This window comes from Cygnus atratus, chromosome 5 (genome assembly GCF_013377495.2).
Source record: "Cygnus atratus isolate AKBS03 ecotype Queensland, Australia chromosome 5, CAtr_DNAZoo_HiC_assembly, whole genome shotgun sequence".
NCBI lineage: Eukaryota > Metazoa > Chordata > Aves > Anseriformes > Anatidae > Cygnus > Cygnus atratus.
The window spans coordinates 25,659,021-25,681,322 of NC_066366.1; the positions used below are offsets into that span (position 1 = coordinate 25,659,021).

At 35.3% G+C, this 22,302-nt stretch overlaps 1 protein-coding gene across 4 annotated transcripts in view; it reads left to right on the plus strand.

Moving 5' to 3' along the window:
- SPRED1 (sprouty related EVH1 domain containing 1) overlaps positions 1-22,302 on the plus strand; it is a 57,288-nt gene that overhangs the window by 25,545 nt on the left and 9,441 nt on the right. For 3 of the 4 annotated variants that reach the window (XM_035540132.2, XM_035540134.2, XM_035540133.2), the window contains exons 2-4: positions 8,904-9,078; positions 15,495-15,663; positions 16,944-16,993. In XM_035540132.2, coding sequence (XP_035396025.1) covers positions 8,904-9,078; positions 15,495-15,663; positions 16,944-16,993 — 394 coding nt within the window. The remainder of the gene's footprint in view (positions 1-8,903; positions 9,079-15,494; positions 15,664-16,943; positions 16,994-22,302) is intronic. The other variant, XM_050711363.1, reaches the window with a different exon arrangement.

The following is a 22,302-nucleotide window of genomic DNA, read 5'->3' on the forward strand; positions in this document are numbered from 1 at the left end:
AGTGATTTTTTTTGCAAAGTAAATTGTGTTCCAGGATCATTTTCCTATGGACAAGTTAAAGTCCCTGAAAAGTCACTTCAATGTAAATGTTGAGACAAGCTTTAGATTTAACAATATCAACTACAGTTTTAATGCACATAGTTTTAAAACATTTTTTTCCATATGTAACATTCATTAGTAATGTCAAAGCTCAGCAAGACACTTAAAGGAAGATTATTTTTTTATAGGCAGATATGCTTTATTTGATTTTTGGTTCTGAACATTTTCTGTGCAGGCTAAGTGGGAAATGCATGTCAGGAATGATCTAGGTAGGCCTTTTACAAATTTGTTTTAACATTGCAAGATTTAAATTTAAATTTGTGGTTGCCTTCCCTATGAAGTTTTGCTTGAGGAGAATAAACTGAGTTGGACAGATGTTTTTTTTTTTTTCCTTCACTAAATATCTTGGCAAAAGACATATGTAGCAGTTCAGCAGCTAAACTATATACTGAATATCATCATTCAGCATTCAGGGCTTTATTGAATTAAATTTATTACAGGCGGTTGCTGTCCTATAGTCCAGAATAAGCTGCAATAAATTCAGATATAGTGAACGTAAAATAGGAGACTGTTCTCCAGTGTGTTAGAGAAAGTATAGCAGCGTATAGTTTGTCTCTTTGTACTTACTTTTGCAGAATAAATTCTTAGATGTGTTAGGTGGCAAGTAAGAGTTTTTTGGACCTTTGTGGAGTACTATTTTTAAATGCAAGAAGCATAAAAATTACATAGATGCTTGTTTGAAAATAACATATATGCAGTACAGGCAGTCATACCTTCTTAGGGTAGCTGAAACTGCTCATAAAAAATTCCCATGGTTTTATTTCAGTGTATTAGTTACCTTCATCTTATTTTACTGGTCAAGAACATTATTACAAAGTGACTTGTTGATTAATGCATTCATATTTCCTGTTAACAGGGATTCCGGAGTCCTGTCATCCTTAATCTTGATGGCTAGATGACTAATAGCTTTGACTATGAGCATAATCTAATTGTACTCGCATATCTGAGTGAAGCTCAGGGGCTTTGTGTGTAAGAGTGGAGGAAAATGGTCCCGAGAAGAGAGAATTCTGACTTGTTTTTCAGATACTCATTGTCTCTGAACTTTATTTTTTATCAACTGTAGTAAGCATTGCTGTTCCAAGGAAAATAAGTCACAACTGAATATGTAAGCTTTATTTAAAAAAAAATAAACAAAAATCTTGACTGGATGGATGTTGTCTGAGGACATTTACTAAAAGTGTCAAGCTGTGTTAGTTTTGGTGGAATCTGCCTCAGGCTACAACCTTGTCCTTAAGTTTACTGAAGTGCCAGAGCTCGTCTTCCATCTTTTCTGTAGACATTCCTCTGCTTTTGCAAGGATGAGAAGAAATGGAAACTTTTCTTAAATTACTCTTTTGTTTTGTTTTTATGGAATTTTTCTTCTCTACATTTCAATAGTAAGCAAGTTGCAATTAATACATGGCCTCGGTACCTCAATTGCAATGTGGTAAGAAACAAATAGTGATTCCGTGGATTTTGAAGAGTCATTGGCAGTTCTGTGCTATAAATGCAGTGAAAATATTTCTCTGGATCTCTGAATTCCAGGATAAGGTGGAGGAAGAAACTATGAGAACATAGAGTAGAAGCAGGACTGGGATGAAGAGACTGGATATTTCTGGAGTTCATGGCTGTCAGTGTGTAAAGAGGAGGAGAAATTAGGGTTTTCTGGAGGAAGTCTGTTAGGCCTGGGGAAGCATATGATTAGCAGGATCTAACCACTTAATTTCTGTTATCCCACCTGCCTAAAATTGGAAGGAATTTAGTCCAGGAGCACCTAGTGTCAACACTCTTCTGTTAAACAGGTAGCTATGGAAGTCCCACTCATTTCACTCACCCCTCCAAGGGGAACTCCTTACTGTATCTGTTGCTTCTCTTAGTTCTGCTCTTTATCCAAAACATGTTAACCCATGTTTGAATGGTTACTTCGTTTCTTTTTAACTACTTTGAGAAAGTTTTTATTTGCTTGTGTATTTGATATCAGATGCAATTTTCCAAGTAATATGCCATTGTCATACTGTGTTACAAAAGCCATACCATTACAAAAACTTCAGCCTACAGAAGGCAGTTTCTTTGAAAGAGGTGCAACCCAGGTATGTGATGTGACCTCCTTCGATCTACTTAAAGGTTACTTCATGTAATGTATCATCATGGATGACATACAGTTATATATATAGTTATAGAGATATCTACAATTATTAAACAATAAGAGCTGAGAAGCAGGGTTAAATATTATTCACACAAATGTCAAATTTCTACTTGGTAATTTTCATGGTTTTCAAAATTTTTAGCAGCTTCTCAGTTCGTCATGCGTTCTTGCTTTTTGTAAAAACTCTTGCAACAATAGCCATTCTTCCTTGCAGCCTCAGTTATTTCGCACTGTCACAAATCTTAAGTTTTCTGTATTCAAAAAGGAATGTGATTCTAGTGCTACCGTTTTTTAGTTTGTTTTTTCATCGTGTTACGTCCAAGAGAACACTTAACAGCAATATACTGTTTTGACAATTTCCCATTTTGGACACTTTTTCATCTGTGTCTCATTTTTTCCCTTTTGACTTGTAGATGCACTCTCAAACACATTGTTTTACAAGTTACATTGCCTCTCCTACTAAATAACCACTGTGTATTTTTTGTTTTTTTTTCAGGATACCAATTTTCCCTCCTTAGGTGATATTGTTTCCCATGTAGCCTTTTCTATCTGCCATATTGGGTTCAGGCTAGGTTGCTTGGTAGCTCAGGCTTCTGTAGGTATCTTTTTGCTCAAGCAGGAACGTCCAATTCATTTTTTTTATGCAAAGTCCAAAGTATGATGGGAACCCAACTATTCATTTGTAAGTCAGTGTGAGTACCAACATCCTAAGTATACCAACATTTGTCTATGGTTCCTCCTGAAAATCCACGTCTTTTCTTACTAAGATTCTCAAAAAAAAAAAAAAAATTCCTAGGCATGGTTGCTGTAACTTCTGTCCTTATAGCGTACCTTTTACCTCTCATTTTAAAGGAGAAAATCTACAAAGTTTTGCCTTTTAAGAGCGCGACAGCTTGGTATGTGTTCTGGTATAATGTTGAGGAGAATGGTAACAGACATGTCAGGCAAAGCCTCGTGTATAATTATTATGGCAAAAAATACATAGCAGTTTCCTTTACATGCAAAATAATAGGATATGCTGTGATTTATTTTCTTGATGTAAATTATGTTTTGCTTAGCGCTATACTAGTGCTATATTTGCATCTTCTGTTGCAGATAATTCATTAATGTTTCATGCTGGTGGCATTCTCTAAACCTTTTGTAACAAAGGGCTTTTTATCATCAGTAGGTTACCAATATGGTCAAGTGATACTGATGAAATTACTTACTTTCTTCTAAATTGAATTGATACTCAACAAATGTTATCTGCAAGTCAAATAGACTTTAGTATGGTGGTTTGGTATTACCTTTTGGTATTCCTGGCATGCACTTACTCATTGAACACTTCACTAGTTGGGAACAGTAAAATCATCTGCAAAGCTGCTTGGATAATAAGAACCATAAAAACCCAAGCTCTTTGGGTGAGGCTACAAACATACAAGCACCAGAAGCTGGAGGGGTTAAAGTACGTGTGTAAAGTGCCAGCCAAAGGTAAGGAGCCTTGATCCATGACAAGTTCACACAGAGATCAGCCTGGAGCTGTTCCTTGCATGCCAGCGAATACAGTGTATTTTCATAGCGAAGTGTGTCAAGATTTTTCAGAATTCAAAATGACTTTCTTTCCTTAGCCTTGTCAGAAGTGTTTATCTAGTAGTTCTGTGCAATAACAACTCTTACTTCAAAATATGTGAATTTATGATAAATTAACCTATAATAGTTAATTTTTTAAGCTGTGTTTTATTGAAGTTGTTGTGCTTTGAAATATTACAGTAAATAAGCAAACGAATTGCAGAATGGTTGAGGTTAGAAGAGACCTCCGGAGGCCACCTGGTCCAACGCCCTGCTCAGGCAGGGCCACCTGGAGCAGGGTGCCCAGGACCACGTCCAGGTGGCTTTTGAAGATCTTTGAGGAGGAGAGTCCACCTCTCTGGGCAACCTATGCCAGTGCTCAGCAGAGTTTTTGTTGGTGTTTTTTATTAAAAGTGTTTCCTGATGTTCAGTTAGACCCTTCCTGTGTTTCAGTTTGTGCCCACAGCCTCTTGTGTTGCATGAGGGTGCTCCAGGCCCTGAATTATCTTAGTAGCCCTTTGTAGGCCTCCTTCCAGTAGCTCCATGTCTCTTGAACTGGGGAGCCCAGCACTACAGGTGCAGCCTCACCAGTGCTGAGCAGAAGTGAGCACCTCCCTCAGCCTGCGGACAGCTCTCCTCCAGGATACTGTTGGCCTTCTTTGCAACAAGGCCACGTTCACGGTTTGTGTTCAACTTCGGTGTCTACCAGGACCCTGAGGTCCTTTTCTGCAAAGCTGCTTTCCAGATTGGAAAGAAACCATAACACTAAATATTTTTCCTTAAGCTAGAGAGTCAGTTTCTTGTACGGTTCAGTTTTTAACTTGCAGAACCATTTTTTTGATGGTGATTGTAGTAGTTTCATAGCACTGAAAAAAAAATGCAATTGCAGTTCGGTTGCCTTTACAAACATTTTTGGGACCACTTATTTTTCAGTCCTACATTAAAATAGAACTGTGCAAGATGCAATATAAATAAAAAGATATGTAATGCTTAATATAAATCAACAGCATGGAAGCCTTCCCTTTCCTAGAAAGTGGGTTAAAATGGAATGCAACAAGATAGCTGCCTTTTTGGTTTTGTTCCTCCTCTTCAACATCTCTTCATCTTTTTCTCTGGGAAAAATACTTTGGCAGAAAATTCTTAACCTTCATTCTCTTTTGGATCGCTAATGGAAGAAAGGACAAATGTTGTAATAATGCTTTGGTATCTTTAATTGGCTTGATATTACAAGTAAGAAATACCCTGAACTAACAAAATAACTTTATTATACAAAAAAAAAAAAGGAGGGGGGGGAATGGGAGGGTGTGTCCTTTCCCCTAACATCACCCGATCCCCTGCCAAAGGCGTTATTCATGAGTTGCTAGGCTGAAGATCTCTGCTGGGTCAGGGTCAGCGGAGTGCTTCCCAGGCTGGAGCAGCAGTTTGTTCATTCAGGTCATAAGTCACTTTGGACCCAAGAGCATTACAACAATGTACAGTACAGATTTTGGAGGGAGCTGAGAGCCCTTAAAACCTGTGGTCAGATCTTAATGCTTGATGTTCTTGAAGTTGTTAGCAAGCAAGGACTGTGACTTCGGTATCTTCCTGGTCCACTTATGGTTTGTAGTTCTTTGCTTCTGCACTCCCAATACTTTCTCAGGCTTCTTAGTTCACCCCTTTCCATCATTTGGTTTTAATCCAAGAATCATCTTCAATAATTGTCTTACGCTAGTATTTCTTAAAATCAAACTTTGCGGATCTAATATCTGAGCTCTGAGTACAAAGTATACTATGTTGTCTTAAAATGACTTTCTTTCAAGTTTAATAAGTATACAGCTCAGATGTGGTACTTTTAGAGGTACTTAACTATGAGGGGAAAATCAGTGTGATCACAATTTATAATTCGTTGTAATCACATAAGAATGCAATACTCATCTCCTTACCTGAGGCACTCCTCTGTTAGAGAGAAGTGCCATTTCCGTAACTGTGAATTGGTGTTGGGTTTCCATGTGGTGTTGGATTTCCCCAGTCTTCACTGCGGTTCAGGGTTTATTCTTGAGGAGCAGCTGTCTTCTGTGGGCAAAATCCTGTTTTGCTTTTCCCATAAAGTTTGCCCTTGACTCAACAGTTTCTAGTGACCACAACCAAAATCAGAGCCTCTCAGGAAACATTGAATGTGATACAATAGGTTTGGGCCTGCCGTTGCAGTGCTGCTCTTCATGCTGCATTTCACAGTTGTGGTAGTTCTAATAAAAGGTTTAATCAGAGCAGTGCTCAACTGATTTCCGTGTTTGGCTGGTTTTCTTTTGTTTAGCTGCTCTATCAGCAATATGTGAACATGCAAGAGCAGGTAAACATATCAGGCTCTCAGGTTTTAAAAATACTGTAGGGTTGGTGCTGAAAAATATGGGAGCACTGTCTGTCCTCTTTCCCCCAGCTAAACCATCCCAGCGTTTTAGCAATTTGTTATAGACGTTCCGAAATGTAGATAGGGCTCTCAGTTATGAAGGCATGGGAGAGCTGGGTGGCTTCAGTAGCAGCAGTGGTGTGCTTTGGTTCAGCATCTTCAGTTCGTTTGTAGGGGATTCTAGAAATTTAAATCACTCTTAAGACCTGCTGCTGCTTTGCCAGCTTGTATCATTACTAAAAATAACTATCATTAATGTCAGTTCCTTTAAAATAAAATAACTGAATAAAGCAGTCTCTTCATTGTTTTGGGAATTGTTAAACAAGTACAGTAATGAATCTGTCTAGTTAACTTATAAGGTAGTTGTCTGGAAAAAAAAAATTTTTTTTTTGATTTAAGAGGTTATTCATTAAATATTACAGATTTACCTGCTGGGCACTTTTATTTTTGTTCTTGCATTAATGGAGTGGATTTGACAGTTTCTAATATATTTGAAAAGATAAATATTGTTTCAAATAGTCTAAAGAATAGAAAATATGGAAGCAAAACACAAGATTGTTAACTAGACACAGGCATCTCGCTATAGGGAAGAGGGAAAAATTTCAGAAGACTTCTGGGAAATGGAAGTAGCTAAACTATTGAAGTTATATGTATCTTCTACCTTTGCTTCTCTTTCAATTCTTGAAAAGAAAATGGATGTGGAGTTTAAACTACCATTTAAAAGTAGTGTTTTAATTTTTCTCATTTAGTCCAAGTGAAGTTCTGTGACTGTCCCTGAAAGATATGAAACTGAACTCTTACTGCATGTTAAATACCATCTTTATAGTTCTGGTATGCAAAAGAAAACTTATTCAGATAAATTGACAGCCAGATTTATAGAACGAATAACTTTTAAGCTAAATTTGAAGTTAGCTTGAAGGGAGAACAGTGGAAATACAGTTCAACCAGTTAGTGCATCCTATTTTTTACTGTTTCATAGAAAAGTCCTGGTGTCTTCAGTTTCTGTCAGGGGAGGCTCTTCACCTGAGGCAATAAGAGACAAATGATTACTTGTGCCTTACGTGCACAATTGCAATCTGAAATTATCTCTGAGTTAAGTAGTGATAGAGAACAATGAACAATTCAACTTTCAGTAATACTATTAAGCATCAAAATATAGCAATTTTTATTTTCAGACATTAGAATTGATAGATGCATACAATAAAAGATTGTTTTTTTCTTGATTATATTTATGTGCTGTATGGGAGAAGTTACTAAGGGATACTAGTATAGAAATGCTGTAAAATGTTGACTGAACCGTCATTTTAACTGAATTTAGGAGGAGGAGGTTAGTTTGTGGGCTAAACAAAATCACTACAAACAACTTCACTTGTCTATAAGCTAAAATTAGATAGTCTTGTTTTTTCACCATTTTGCAGACCTTTACGTATTTAAGCAGCAAAATTATTTTTATATTTATATACACATTTATACACATATATGTGAATCATGAGTGTGTCTGCAAACGTAATATATTTATTATGCAAAAAAACTTACCTTCTGTTATTCTGGGAAAAGACCTTAGTCTTTTTCAAACACAACAGTTTGGTAATGGCTGTATTGCATATTTTTGTACAGAAGGAATAGCTTGGTTCCCTTTTAAGGACTGAACAGGAAATACTAAATTCTACATAACTAATGCTGACTGGTGTAAGTACTCAAGCAAGGTATCATGAAGCTTATTTTTCTTGAAGTGGTGGGATACTCATTCATGCAGTAAACCGTATGTAGAATGTAGGATAGGATCGTATAAATTCCGTGACAAACCACAGGGTTTTCCAACACGTGTAGCAGCAAATTCCTACTCAAAGCTAAAATATGTCATTGAATTAAATAGAAATAAATAAAAGGTGAGAGAGAAGATTACCACAAACTATTTTTCTGGGACTCTGCAAAAGAAATCGGGCTTTTAAGAAACGAAGTGATAACTATTTTTTTATTTCAGAAAAATGCTAGATGATGGAAAAAGCCATTAAATTGTAAAATTCAAGTAACTCTCCACACGCTGCAAGCACTGGAGAGATCCAGCTAATAGAAATATTAGTTTTTAAGTAGTCATAACCAATTCTGCTGTCAAACCCCACAGCACCTGTGTTCTGACTTACCCCTTCCAAAGGAGGGGCTCTCTATGTGGGAGGGAGGAAGGAGGGAGGAGGGAGCAGCATTTCTGGCTAGAAGCCTGTTCTTGTTTAGATTTCAGTGGCAGAAGGCCTGACCTCTTTCTGCTTTCTTGTTCTCTTTTCTGTGTGATTTCATGGTGGCTGACTCGCTTCATGATTAGTCTAAAATAAATCAAGAGCTGATTCGTACTCTTTTCCTGCCCCTGGCCCTCTCTAGCTAGATCACTGACTGCAAAGTTTCTGGAAGAATATAAATCTTGACTCTGAGGAACTGCACTGTCTGGTTAAGTTTCTTTACAAGGAATGCACATGTATGCTCCAAGTAAAAGAGGATGCTTGTGAAGTAGTCCTAATGAGGGCATAAAACTAGGGAGGAATGTTTGTTAGAGTCTTAGACTGGTTTCTCCTAGGTGACAGTTATGAAAGCAGTGAACCTCCACTACATGAATTATTGTGATCTTGGTTGTGGGTTTGTTATGATGTTTGTTTTGTTTTGCCTCTTTATTTGTTTTGTCTTGTTTCTTAACTAGACTTAGCTGTTTTGCATTTATGTAAAACTAATTTTTTTTTTTTGCATCTCTTCCAGTAATAGTTATGCACGAGTGCGAGCTGTGGTGATGACCCGGGATGACTCAAGTGGTGGATGGTTACCACTTGGAGGGGGTGGACTAAGCTGTGTCACAGTCTTCAAAGTCATTCCCCAGGAAGAGAATAGCTGTGCTGATTTTCTTATCCATGGAGAACGACTCAGGGATAAAACGGTAACAATTTACATCTGTTTAGTGTTCGACAAAGAACCCAATGCTTGCATATGGTTGCTTGTAGACTGGAAAGTAAACTTACAGTCTCAATCTAATACTGTTGCTGAGCTTGTATTCATATGATTATATACTGAGACAGCCAACTATTTATTTTAGGTAACACCAAACATTTCTAGAATTAAAGATTTTGATCTTTCAGCAACTTTAAAACATATTTTTTTCACTGTAGATTTTCATCCATTTGCAAAAACATTTTGCTATTCATTTTTTTCCAATAGAGGGTCAAAGTAAAATCTGTTTGTTGACCTGTTTATACACTGATACTGTGTTTATTAGCAGTGTTGTCAGTATTTAGAAAACGAGAACTTGTTAAGAACGCAAAATCGGAAGGAATTTCTCAGTTATGATTCAGTTAGATGTGGAATTTGATTATGGTAATTAAAAGGTAGCTGTTTTACATGAAACCCACTTCTCTATTGGAAGAAATCATGAAGTTAGCAGGTCCAAAAAGTCATCTGGTTTGACAAATACATAGACAGTATTAATTTATCAGCTACATTAAATAGCTGTAACAATCTTGTCTTAAATAGCACCATGAAAGTCAGCTTCACAAAAGGAAAACTGGTGTAGAGTATCAGCTGTTGCTACCTGCAGACCTATGGAAGATGGAATTGGCTTACTAACATTTGCTGGGTTACTTGTATGCCAATACATTTTTGAAGGGAATGTCTTACTGTGGAAACAAAGTGGGGAAAGCACAAAATCTCTATCTTAATGACTTCTATCAAAGGCTTACTGTTTTCTGCCAATAATTTACAACTCCCTAAACTTAAGCTGTGTAAGCCTAAAAGGTAGAATTACTTCTCTACGCCATGCTGTTGATTCTTCTCAAGCATACCAATTTCTCCCTTGAGGCAGGACTGCTGAGTTTTCTGCCTTGACTGTGACTACTGTAGGAAGAGAGCATATAAATAGAAATTCTGCTGACTCAGTTGTTTCAGCGAGGCGTAGTGCTATTAGCAGAGTACCCTGTGTTCCCGCACAGCTATGTGCACCTGCAGTTCCTTCCTCACTTTGCAGTAGTTCCCTTTAGAACTTTTTTTAGCCGTATTGAAGCCGTTTTTGAGCAGCTTAATTGCATTTAGAAGTACTTGACAATTTTCTCTTAATTCCTAATACTTTCAACATTCACTGCTTGCCTTCAGAATCTAAGGTAATAAAATGCTCAGAACTGAAGGCTGATTTAAAGTTTCTCCAGCATGCATATGAAAATGTTGTAGCCATCAGTGTCCTGATCTGTTTGTGTTCTCTCTCCCAATTCCCCTGGGCAAGCCTTGTTTCGTTTCCGCTTCTGGCAGAAGGCTTAAATGTGTCTGCTCATCTTCCTGTCCAAAATCCAGTCCATATTAGTATAAATATGTTTGCAGATTCCTCCCCCATAGCAGGGACAGGAAGAGAAATTTTGTTAGATAAGGATCAGGTCATCGATTCTAAAAAAACGTTCTGCTCTTTATTTTCTGTGTAGATAATGGTCCTACATTTGTTCTTAGTGATATTCCTGTGGATTCACTTTTAAAGCACAGCTTATAACCTTTTCTTAATGAAGCCAAACAACTGGTTTTCTAGTCCAAATAGGTTTGACAGTAGACAATTATGTTATGCAATACAAGGAAAACACCAAGAAGATGAAATGTAATTGTTTGTTCAATATGTCTTTTTAAAGATACACACAGGCATTTCTGAAAATACTTCAATGGATTAACACCAAAAAAAAAAAGGAAAAAAGCTAATCCTTACAGATGGTCTTTTTTCTCCTCTTCAGTCACATTATACACTGTTAAAATACCTTTTTAAGTGGATTACATTTTGATTTCCTCTGACCAGCAGGTCTTTCTTTTGTGAGCAGCCCTAGCTTCCAGAAAAGGTGTAGAAATTCCCTTATCCTGGAAAAAATAATAAAAAAATAAACCACAAAACTACTGTAGCATGGAAATGTGGGCACTTTTTCTGTGAGATGGGGAAACATGGGTCTTGAAATATCTCAGCAAATACAGTTAGATCTATGGCTTTTACCTAAGATACATGGACAATATATAAACAGTATAACATGAACAGTAATACAAACAATATTACTGTTCAAGCCTACATGTTGAAGAAAGAATTTATTCCAAAGCAAAAAAATCCATATGTAAGGTAATAGATTAAGGTATCTAGCTACTTCAATGGATATATTCAAAAAGAATGAGAGAGTTTTTCTCTTACTTTTTCTTGTAAACTGGCCTTAGTTGCTTCCTCTCTAAGTACTGCATCTGATGCTACTGAAAATTGCAATTCCATTCTAAAGTGCCAAATCTCTTCATATATGTTTTAGCATATGTGGGCATCTAATTAAGACTGTAGATTTTAGTCATCGTTATATAAATCATATACTTTGGGACTGAACATCAAAATACTAAAGTACCTCATCGCAGTTGCCCTGGGGTTTTTCTCATCATTTCTTTATATACCTGAGAGTTAGGTTACTATCAGCACTGTTATGAACAAACTTCAGATTGCATGCAGAACATAAAAAAAAAAAAAAAAAAATTGTGCAGTATGTAGCTATTTAAAACATCTCCTAGGTTGACAAAAAGCATTCTTATCGACCGAGAAGGAAATCAAAGTGGTGGCACCACTGAATTAATTTAGAAGAGGGAATGCTCCCTGCTGGTTTACCCAGGTTGTTTAGATCTGTGTTGGAATGCAAAGTCTTCACAAAATACCCTTGACATAATTACACGTTTCCTCCTTTATTATACCCACCTTCCTAGATCTGGCTCCAGCCAGTCTGCTGGGAACAATTGCACTCCCTTCTAACCTGGTCACTCTGCTGCTCTGTTTTACTGTGTTTACAGTAGCTCACTTCTGTCTTAATGGCAGCAATGTTAAACATACATTACACTTACAGGTTTTTAGACTTTGGGAATCTTACATTCTGAAACGAAAAGTCTAACAGAGTTTCTTGTTGTACCTTATGTTCTTCTTCAGTCCTTTCCTATGCAAGCTTTTACTGAAAAATGTGGCTAGTACATTCTGGATCACCAGTCAGGGTGGCAAGTCTAAGTTTAAAATCTTTCTTTTGAACAGCAAGTAATTATGTAAATGGAAAGATGCAAAGCTGAAACTGAATATAAATGCTATTCTGTTCTAAAAATCTGCTTGTTGAATTACTTCATTTCAAACTTCAACACCAATTAAAAAAAGTAAAAGATTGATTCTGATAGCTGTAGTACAGTCCTCACATCTTTCTGAATTGGGGGAAAAAAGCATGCATAGAAAAATAATTGTCATGGGGTCATGGTGGCACTGAGGGCATATGCTTTGTAACAGTAATATGCTCAGGTCATGCTGCTTGGTCCCAAGACTGGAGAAAAGTCTTTGATTCTATGTAGCAGTAAAAGTATTCAAAAATATGATCAAAAACGATATGCTTATGTGTTTCTAGGTTTGGTCTGTAAATGAGAAACTGTGAAACTATCTGGATGTAATGTTGTAAGCTGTGTAGAACACTAGAAACCAGTAAAATAGTAACTGGCTCCAGTTTATAGAGATGCTCAGTTATAGGGTCTGTTACCAGAATAGAAATTTCAATCAAATATAAGTTTTTCTCATATTTGTTTCCAAAACAAGATAACGATGCCAATATCTTGAATATTCATCTCAAATTTGTTTGAAAACACTTGTCTTGGAATTGTAAGATTTCTGATTTTTGAGAAATTTGTCTATACAAGTCAAGTAGATTTAATACCTTTGAAGAATGTGGCTTGTAGAGGTGAGGAAAGAAGCAGGCAAGTGTGTTTGAATAATTATGAACTCATTAGTGTTGCACTTAATGAGATCTGGATCCTATATTGATAAAGGATTTTCATATTAAATAGTAGTAAATAGGTACACAGTACTACATATGCTCTGGGAATTGAGTGGGTTTTTTTTTTTGCAGTTGTGTGCTTCTGGAGTTTGCAATCATGAGTTTGAGAATTCTACATCTCCCAATGAATGCTGAGATGCCTGCTTCATACTGGCATGGAAGTCTTTATATTAACTCTCCAAGTGAAGAGAACTGTCAGAACAGTAGCCCTTGTTTATTAAGAAATGCAATTATTTTTAGTCATATTCATTTACTTCACAATTTCATAGATTTTCCTTGTGGCTATCACTGAAAATCTTAGGGGTGGTCTACTTAAAAAGGTTTAGGAAAACAGATTTTAGTAGCCACGCGGGAAAGCATGATACTCTCTGTGTGATACTCTCTGCACGTACAATCTGGAGAGATCACAACCATAAATAAAAAAAGTGTAGTAAAAAATAAGTGGTGTTTGGGATATTCGAGAACTCAGAAAATTGCAACTTTTGATGCAAGTGTTTTTTCCCCTTTCAACATACGTCTACTGTATTAACTGGTATGTTTTCATACATCTCTAGTGCTGTAAAATCAGTGTTGTCCTGTCAAATTCATTGTTTCCTTAAATCAGGCTGAAAATAATTATGCTGGTGTATAGGATGCTTGCTTGTTTTGTTAATGATTGTTTCCTACAATGTTGTGTAGGTTGAGTTTTTGTTTGGGGGGTGGCGGGGATTGTTTGGTTTGGTTTGCAAATCATACCCTCTAAAGTTCTACTCCATTAGTTTATCTTCAGTGCTAGTATCTTGTAAAAATATTAATCTTCCAGATAAGTATTTTCAGTGTAAAGAAATCTGTATTAACTCCTGCAGGAGCAGGTGTTCACTGAGATACTAAAAAATCAGCCTTATAGTACTGTTTACTGATTTTTGGATGAAACTGCCTGCAAAATACAGTGTGAAAATAGTTGGTGTCTAATATAGCAGAGATCTCCCCAAAGTGATCACAGATCAAGAAAATGTGATGGTGTGAGAAGTCTTCATTTTGAACTGCTTTTCTTTTTGGAGGAGGCAAGATTAAAATCATCAAAAAATAACAAAGAATGATCAGTTAGTACACCGTAGAACTGCAGAATGATTTTTGTTGCTGCAGTGCCTTGTAGGGAATTTTTAGGCAGTAAAAATATATACATATGTATAGTACTCAGAGTTGAGAAAAAAAGACTTTAATGCTGAAAGGGTTTGTATGTGTGGAAAGAATGCCATCCTTCTAGAGACAGGGTTAAGAGGCAGTAAAACTTGAGAGGAGATGATTAGCAGTGGGCTGCAGTTTAGGGGGAATAACTAATGAAGAGCAGGAGGAAAAAAAATACTTGCCTATGTAATAAATAGACAAGGAAAGGAGAGGAAGAATGCAAAGGATATGTAAGAATAAGTACAGACAGATTTTTTTTTAACTTAGAGATTTTTCTATTATGTTTTTAATTAACTTAATTTTCCCACGTCGTAAGAAATCTTGCATTTTTCTGTCCAAAAGAAAGCTGCACACATAACAAAATTAACTGTATTTTCAGAATATTAATTTTTAATGTAGAAATGATAAAATGTTAAAATTCCTTGCTCCACTCTGAGTGTAGGTTTTCAGAACCTAATAGAATGTAGAGATACAGGTTATCTTGCAGTGCATTTAACTACACCTGGTGATACAGGAACAGATCAATGCACATCCCTTCAGACTTTCTTGTTAATCTCAGATTATGTATCAAGAAACATTCAATGCATCAATATTACATTTAATAATTTTTGAAGTAAATTGAATATGCAAATATATGTAAAAACTCAGTTAACTTAGTGGGGAAAAGATATGAAGCCTGTGACTTAGCTTGATAACATTGTGTATGTATACCTGTAATGGTTTTGTAGCCAAATAATTCTGTGTGTTGTTATTAATAACTATTTCCCTTATAGTTGAAAATGAACGATAAACACATTTATTTAAGTACAGACAGTAATACGGAGAAGAAGCTTGTAGTTTGATTAATTTCAGTTTTAAAACGATTCTCCTGTATTTTCTTTCTGCCTTTCTTTAAGAAAACTGCCTTGAAACCAGCATAAAGTTAGTTCAGCGCTCAAAAAATGCGTAGAATAAGTATACACATAAAACTACCAGTAGTACTAGATATTAGTACACTAATGTTTTTTTTCAAGGTGAGGTTTATTTCGTTTGCTGAGCTTCTAGTAAGTGTGTACTGACACAAGTGCTTGTTGCAGGTATGAGAAGCCTCAGAGGCTGGGAAGATTTGCTCAGTACACAGTGTCCCTAACCCATACTGCCCTATCAGTAGCTGTTAGTGCATAATTTGGCCATAATGGCAACTAAGTTAAAATTACATCCTTGTAATAGGAAGAAATTTAAACAGAGGCTTTTATCTGCTCTTTTGATGCATGTTTTCAGGTAATTTATGAAGGCTACATTTTGTTCTCAAATTTGCTGTATTAGCCAGTGATACCTTTTCCTTCTGTCTTATTTCTGGAAGGTGGTCTTGGAATGCACGTTGAAGAAGGACCTCGTTTACAACAAAGTTACTCCAACTTTTTACCACTGGAAGATTGATGACAAAAAGTTTGGCCTCACATTTCAGAGTCCTGCTGATGCAAGAGCATTTGATAGAGGTATTCGGAGAGCAGTAGAGGATATTTCTCAAGGCATGTATTCAGATGAAGGAGCATTGATGGTTTTTCTTGTGTTAAATAATGGAGACGATACTATGCAAAGTCCTTTGATTCAGTGCCAACAGTATTTAAAGATGTGGATTGATCAATAACATATTGAGATTGTAACAGTTTTTAAATAGTATTTCTGGCATTTTGAAAGTACCATTCATCCAAGCATCTTAAATCGTTTCACAAGAAATACTGAGGTAATTCCCAAAACATCTCTACATAAAAAAGGATTGCCTTATTTTTTTTTAGAGGTGATGAAATGGAGGAAGCTGGAGTGTTAGTGTCTTACTTGCATCTTCTCAGAAGCTTGTTACAGCTTCAGTGTTCTTAAACTATAAAATCGAATGACTTGAGACCTTTTGAAATCTCTTTTTATCTACTGATAATTTCAGTTCATAGTTGAATTTGTGTACTAACAGTTGACACAGTAGCTCTGAGAACAGATTTAGATGGGACCGTAGAAAAATTTTCTCTAATAATGATATGCCTAATTGGCTCTAGAGCTTCACTGACCTCATGGAACCTAGTGAACAAATTGAAGCTTTTAATGCCTCAATTTTGAGATATATGAAAAATATATTTTGAAAATATGATATATATATAGTGTTAGGTGGGGGGAGAGAGGAATGGCAGAGAACAGGTATCCACTGAGTGGAAAAAGCACGTCTTTCAGGCTTGTGTAAAAAAAAAAAAAAAAAAAAAATTGTGCTGTGAATTTAGGGGGGCTTTAATGTATGTTACCATATTAGCAAAGGGTGAAATGTGTTTTTGAAGGAAAATGCTTTTTGTCATATTAGAATGACTTTGAATTGTGCTGATCCCTGCAAGAGAAATAACGAGACAGTGACTCCTTTTCTGTCTTAGGATCTCACGGTTGCTATTGCTGCTGATTTATAGCAAAAGAACATAGCACGACATGTATTCATGCTAACCAAATATATCTGCCTTTAATTTTCATAATGCTGCATTAACAAGGATATATTCCCTTCCTTCAGACTTACAATGACTCTTTGAAAATCCTTCGTAAGAATGGTGTAAAGAAGATAGGAGTGTGGCTAGGAATATTTAGTAATAAAATCACAGAAAATAGTAATTAATAATACTTAGTAAAATCAACTTGAAATAGGATGATCTTCTGGTTAAAAAAGTAAACAAGCCTATTTATCATAGTTAGATATTGAAGAATGGTGTCAATTCTGAAAGCAGTATACAGTAAATAAAATAATAACTTTTTCCATTTTATTTTTTAATCTTTTTTGTAGGCTATCCACCTTCCCAAAATGATGTTGAAGTGGCAGAAGACTGCTTTCAAGTGAGTATTTTAGTTTTTATATTAATTATGCAGTTATTTTTTGAATAAAATGTTTGAATGATTTGTTTAATTAGTGTGAATAAGCAAATAAGAGCAACAGCAAAATTAAATTTAATGAAATAAGTTCCAGAACAGTGATCTAGAAGATTCGTGTTATTATCTGTCCTAAACTAAGAAGTCAATATTTAATCAATAGAATGATTAACGATCATGAGTCTCAGTTTAAAATGCATCTTCTAGGTTATGTCATCTTTGGAGTAAAGAGAAAATCGTTTTTATTCAGACTAGCTTGAGGGATCAGTATCTTCTTCTTCTTTTACAGGCACATCCTGTTTGTTTTCCTAGGTTACACTCTGCAGCGATATACACTTCCAACACTGAATGATTGGGGTTGAAAAGATGCTGAGATAATGGTAGAGGAATCTAGTCTAAACAAGGGCAGAAGTTCAGATAATTTAAAAAAAAAAAAATCACTGAAGATAAAGTAGTCACTTGCTGAGATTCAGATTTTTTACAGATCCTTATTTGTACTATTTGATTTCTAGAGGTCATAATAGCAGGAGAGTTGATAACTTACCACCCATTATGCTTTAGAGTTACGATACTTTACACAAATACCATATCAAATACTGCAGCACTGCCTGGTAACATGCAAGAATCTGTGTAACTAAAAAGCTAGTAATATAAACAAATATTGTAGACATATATATACAGTAAATAGCTGTAACGCAACTGACTAAAAGCTACTTGTTTGTGTGTGCCTGTAATCTTGTCTTCCCTGTTCATAGTTTCAGAGAAAGCCTTTTCTTTATTTACACAAACATTGACTTCTTAGACTGAAGATACTTAAATTAATGTGAAGCTGATGGAGAAACAAGTGGGCTCAGGGGTCTTAGTGAATTTTCAGAAAACTGATAATATTCCCAAGAGGTTTCTTCAGGAAAGGAGTTTTGTCATTTATGTAATATTAAATTCTTTATCAGTATGGATGGATGCAGTGTAGAACCTCTGCAACACAAAATCAAGAAAATTAGCAGCCTATTTTGAAGAATCAAATTGTTACACGAGGCAGTGGAGTATTTTGAAAGGATGCTGCAATGCAGTAGCAATGCAGAAGTGTCTCCTGATTTCCTTCTGTTTTATGGTGGAAGAAATTTCTTTGTGTAAGAGTTGGCCACTCAACCACCTGTTGTTCCTCTTTATTTGCAGTGCTTTATCTTACGGCATTTAAAATTGCTTTAAAATTGAATATTTTGGATTTATAGTAAGAATGAGTTCTTGACAGGGTGGAGGAATGTGGGCCAAAGTTAATGCTATCCTTAATAAGCTTTAAAAGACTTGTTTAAACATGCTTTATTGCCAAGATTAATCATTGAGCAATTTCTACAGGCCTAATGAGATTAGAGGCAACTAATTACCTCTTGATTATGCTGCCTAGTTACAATGTTTCTATATAAGGATGCCAAAATTGAAGCAAATATCTGTGATTTCATATGTTTACAAAGTTTGGTTTCAGAAAAGTGGAAAAAAGTTAATTTACAACATCTATTATATGTACTTATGGTTACAGTCCAGTTTGGTGCAAAGTGCTGGTAAAACTCTCTCTGTCACATTCTATACAGGAAAACATATTTCAAGACTTTACCACAACATGTGTTGCCTAATTGTGGATTCATGCTCTGGGTAGATAAGAATTACCTGTTTTCTAGAGGCAAGAAAGCTAGCCAATTTCTTTAACCATATCTCTGCGTACCAAAGTGAAACAAACAATACTAGAATTGCTTTCCTACTACAGTACCAGAAGGGAAGGGGGAGAGAAAGGGGAGAAGTACAAGGGAGGCTGAATCATCCCTGGTCTAGCTATGCTTCATCTAAATAAAGTTTATGTATCGATAACTAATCCATAATTACGGAGTTATGAATGTCAGCATAGAATTTTAGTTACAAAATACAGGTCTAGTCATCAAGAACAAAATCCTGGGAAATACTAAATAGTGGACATATTCTGCTCAGTGATTAATTCCCTTCTTCCAAGAATGATTCTCTTGCAAGTGGAACTTACTCCACTATATGTGTGTATGTGTGCATGTGTATAAATTTGTGTGTGTATATATGTGTGTGTGTGTGTGTCTATATAAATTTGTTTACTTGAAAGACTGGTAAGACCATTTGGTTTAACTTATGTATTGGGGAGCCTGACTTGGTCCATCCCCACATATATACATATGTATATACACACACAAATAGTTTAAAGGCATAATGATTTCTTTTTTTCCCTTTTATTCCATAAGCTGTTCTCCCAAGTATCTAATAGTAGTTTTGATTAAAAGTCCTACTAAAAGTTTTGAAGTATATTTATGGAAGGACGTTTTAGAGTGTGGGCAGAAGGTTAGAGGTTTACACCTGCATGTAAGCATCCCAGCTGCCCTCATGTACACTAATGTTTCATCAGTACAATATTCCATAACTGCCATTTGTTACCTCTGAGGAATGAAGTACGAAAGATCAAACAGTGGAGCTTATGACTACTTAATGTTTTTAAAACATCAGAATATATTTTTCTCAGAAAGAGAAAAGGGTTATTTCATGCTTACTTTTCATAGCATCTTGGTTTATGGATTTATTTCAGTTTACTCCCTGTAGTAACTGTCGTATCTATTGGTATTCTTCAGTTTCATTTGTACATCATTAGTTAGCGTGGTAAATAAAGTCCCCAGTATGTCATTGAGATATGTATGTAAACTTTATTTTTAATTGGTCCTTAATCAGTTAGATCATCTGCTGTCAAGGTGTTTTGCCTATGCTGTTCTAGGAATCCTATATTTAGCGCATACATTTGAAATATGGATATAGTATTAACTCTGTACATAAATTTCATTAGCAGTGGTTTGTGTTTTTTGTTTTTTTTTTTTGTTGGTTTTGTTTTTTAAAAATCAAGACGATTAGTGATGAATAAAGCAAAACAGACTTCATTAATTATTTTACTGGCCAGTTATAATCTGTGCTACAGAAAGGAAAGGAAATGATCCAAAAAAGATCAAAACGCATAGCTTTCTGATCTAGTCAGGCAAATTGCTGTTACCTCAATACCTACATGTAGTAGGTATTATCACATCTTGTAGATATAGCAGGTAGAAATAAGGGTTGATCAAAACTTGTATGTGCAACTCTTAAATGTATATCAAAAGATTGAACTCCTGTCTTGCGCTTTCTAGGCTAGTGTTTTGCTCATGCTGTTGGACCTCAGCTTACTAGACTTTATGTACTTGAAATACAGTCTCACAGAGAAAGCATCCTTTTTAATGAAGATCAAATCTGTCTTTTAAGAAGACGTAGTTTCATTGTAGCTTCATAGATATGTTAACAAATAATGTTAAAAGCTTAGTATTAAAAAAAAAAATCATTTAAGGTGTTCATGCTTGCTTTTAAAGATTGCTTAAATGATGAAAATTACTTTTAGTTATTTAATGAACATACTATGTAAGAATTGTTCATATCATTAAATAAGTCTCATTCATAGTTCTACTAGATTAATTTGAAATAGAAACATACAAGTAAGCTAATGCAGAGCTGTCTGACTTCCTGCAGTGTTTGTAAATAAACACTGCAAATGTATATGTATTTATATGGAAACATACACTGGGAATTTGTTTTGGTAGGAGGCTTGGATTTTTTTGGTATAAAACTAGCTATTTTGAATGCAGTAGACAAGCAGCTTGTTTAAGTCAGTTTGCTTGTTTGCTTAGAGATTGGCTCAGATTCTTGTCCTCTACCAAATACAAACTTCTCACTCTAAATCTGATCTAGCTTATCAAAAAAAAAATCAGGATTGGTGTTTTTTTCTTAGAAGTAAATCTAACTAAATGAAATCTAGAGTTCGTGTATTTAAAAATATTTTTATGTAGGTTTTGGAAACTAGAATGCAGAAGTCTTACTTTTGAGAACTGATAAATACAGCAGTTGAGTCTTGTCAGTTTGTTGATTCAGACATTGGTGTTATGTAGAGGCTATCAGCATTTTAACAGTTCTGAAGTAATAAAAATGAAATGAAGCACTTAAGCTCATGAGTTTCTTACTACTGGCAGAAGAAAACTGAAGACTTATAAATTATAAGTTTGTGGGTTATTTAAAAAAAAAAAAAGAAAGAAAAAGATTGGCTTTCAGAAATAGGTACATTGATGTTTTTGTCAATACGAATGGGGAAAAGTCCTGTAAATTAAACACAACTTCAGTGGTTTGGGTGCAGGCGAGAAAGACCTAAATGGTTCATGTGCCTCTTTGAAAATAAACTTATTTTAGTGAGCATTTGATTTATTCTGTCTGTAAGCAAAGGTTTGAACAAGTTTTATTTTACAAATATAATTTGACATTATAATTTATAAGGAAATCTGAAATAACTTACACTTGACATTATTGTTTGTATGGAGAAAAACATACTACATGATTGAGCACTAAAGATTAGCAATATTCAGTGTACGTTATTTTACTAGGTGTAATTCCTGGAAGTAAAAGTAATATTAACTTAATATCAACTTAATATAGGAGCTAAATACCTAATAATATAGGAGCTAAAATTATTTAGGTTTATTAGACCTCTTTGTGGTGTAGTATTCAAAAAAGAGGTATTTCTTTTTTTTCTTGCCAGTATCTATAGCAGCCTGTTTACATCTCCATCCTTCTGTTATTTCCTCAGAGTTACACTTTGTGTCTTAATTTATTAGCTTCTTCCTTGGAATAGTATGAAATAGCATGCTTTATATGTTCAGGTAGGAGAGCCTTGGAAGAAATATGTCAAATGCCATATTTTTATTTTTTTTAACTTTAAACTGCATAAAACATTCAGATTAATCTATGTAATATCTCAGTCCGTGTCAGAAATACATACCTGCTTGTAATAGAATTTCTTTGCCAACTATGGAAGTAATTGCTCCATCTTAGAAGCAGCTAAAGCAGAAATACATTATTCAAACGTCTTTGAAACCTGTATCATTTATTCACAATTAAAAGTTACAGACAAAAATGTAAACTCTTCTTGTGTTGGTTAGCATCAAACAGCAGATTTTCAAGCCTCATGGGAAGTAAAAACAAGAGCTGGGATGCAGCGGAAATGTGGTCTCTCATACATCCTTCTGTGTAATCATTAAACTTACTTAGAGCAGAACATTTTTAACAATGTTTGCAGAACAATGTTGAATTCTCTCCCAGACTTAACTCTGGCAAACTGGGAGAAGTAAGGAGAGAGAACTTGAAGAAGAAGAGAAGCTCAGTCTGGTTTTCATTTTCTCTACAGCTGTCATCTGGCTTTGAAT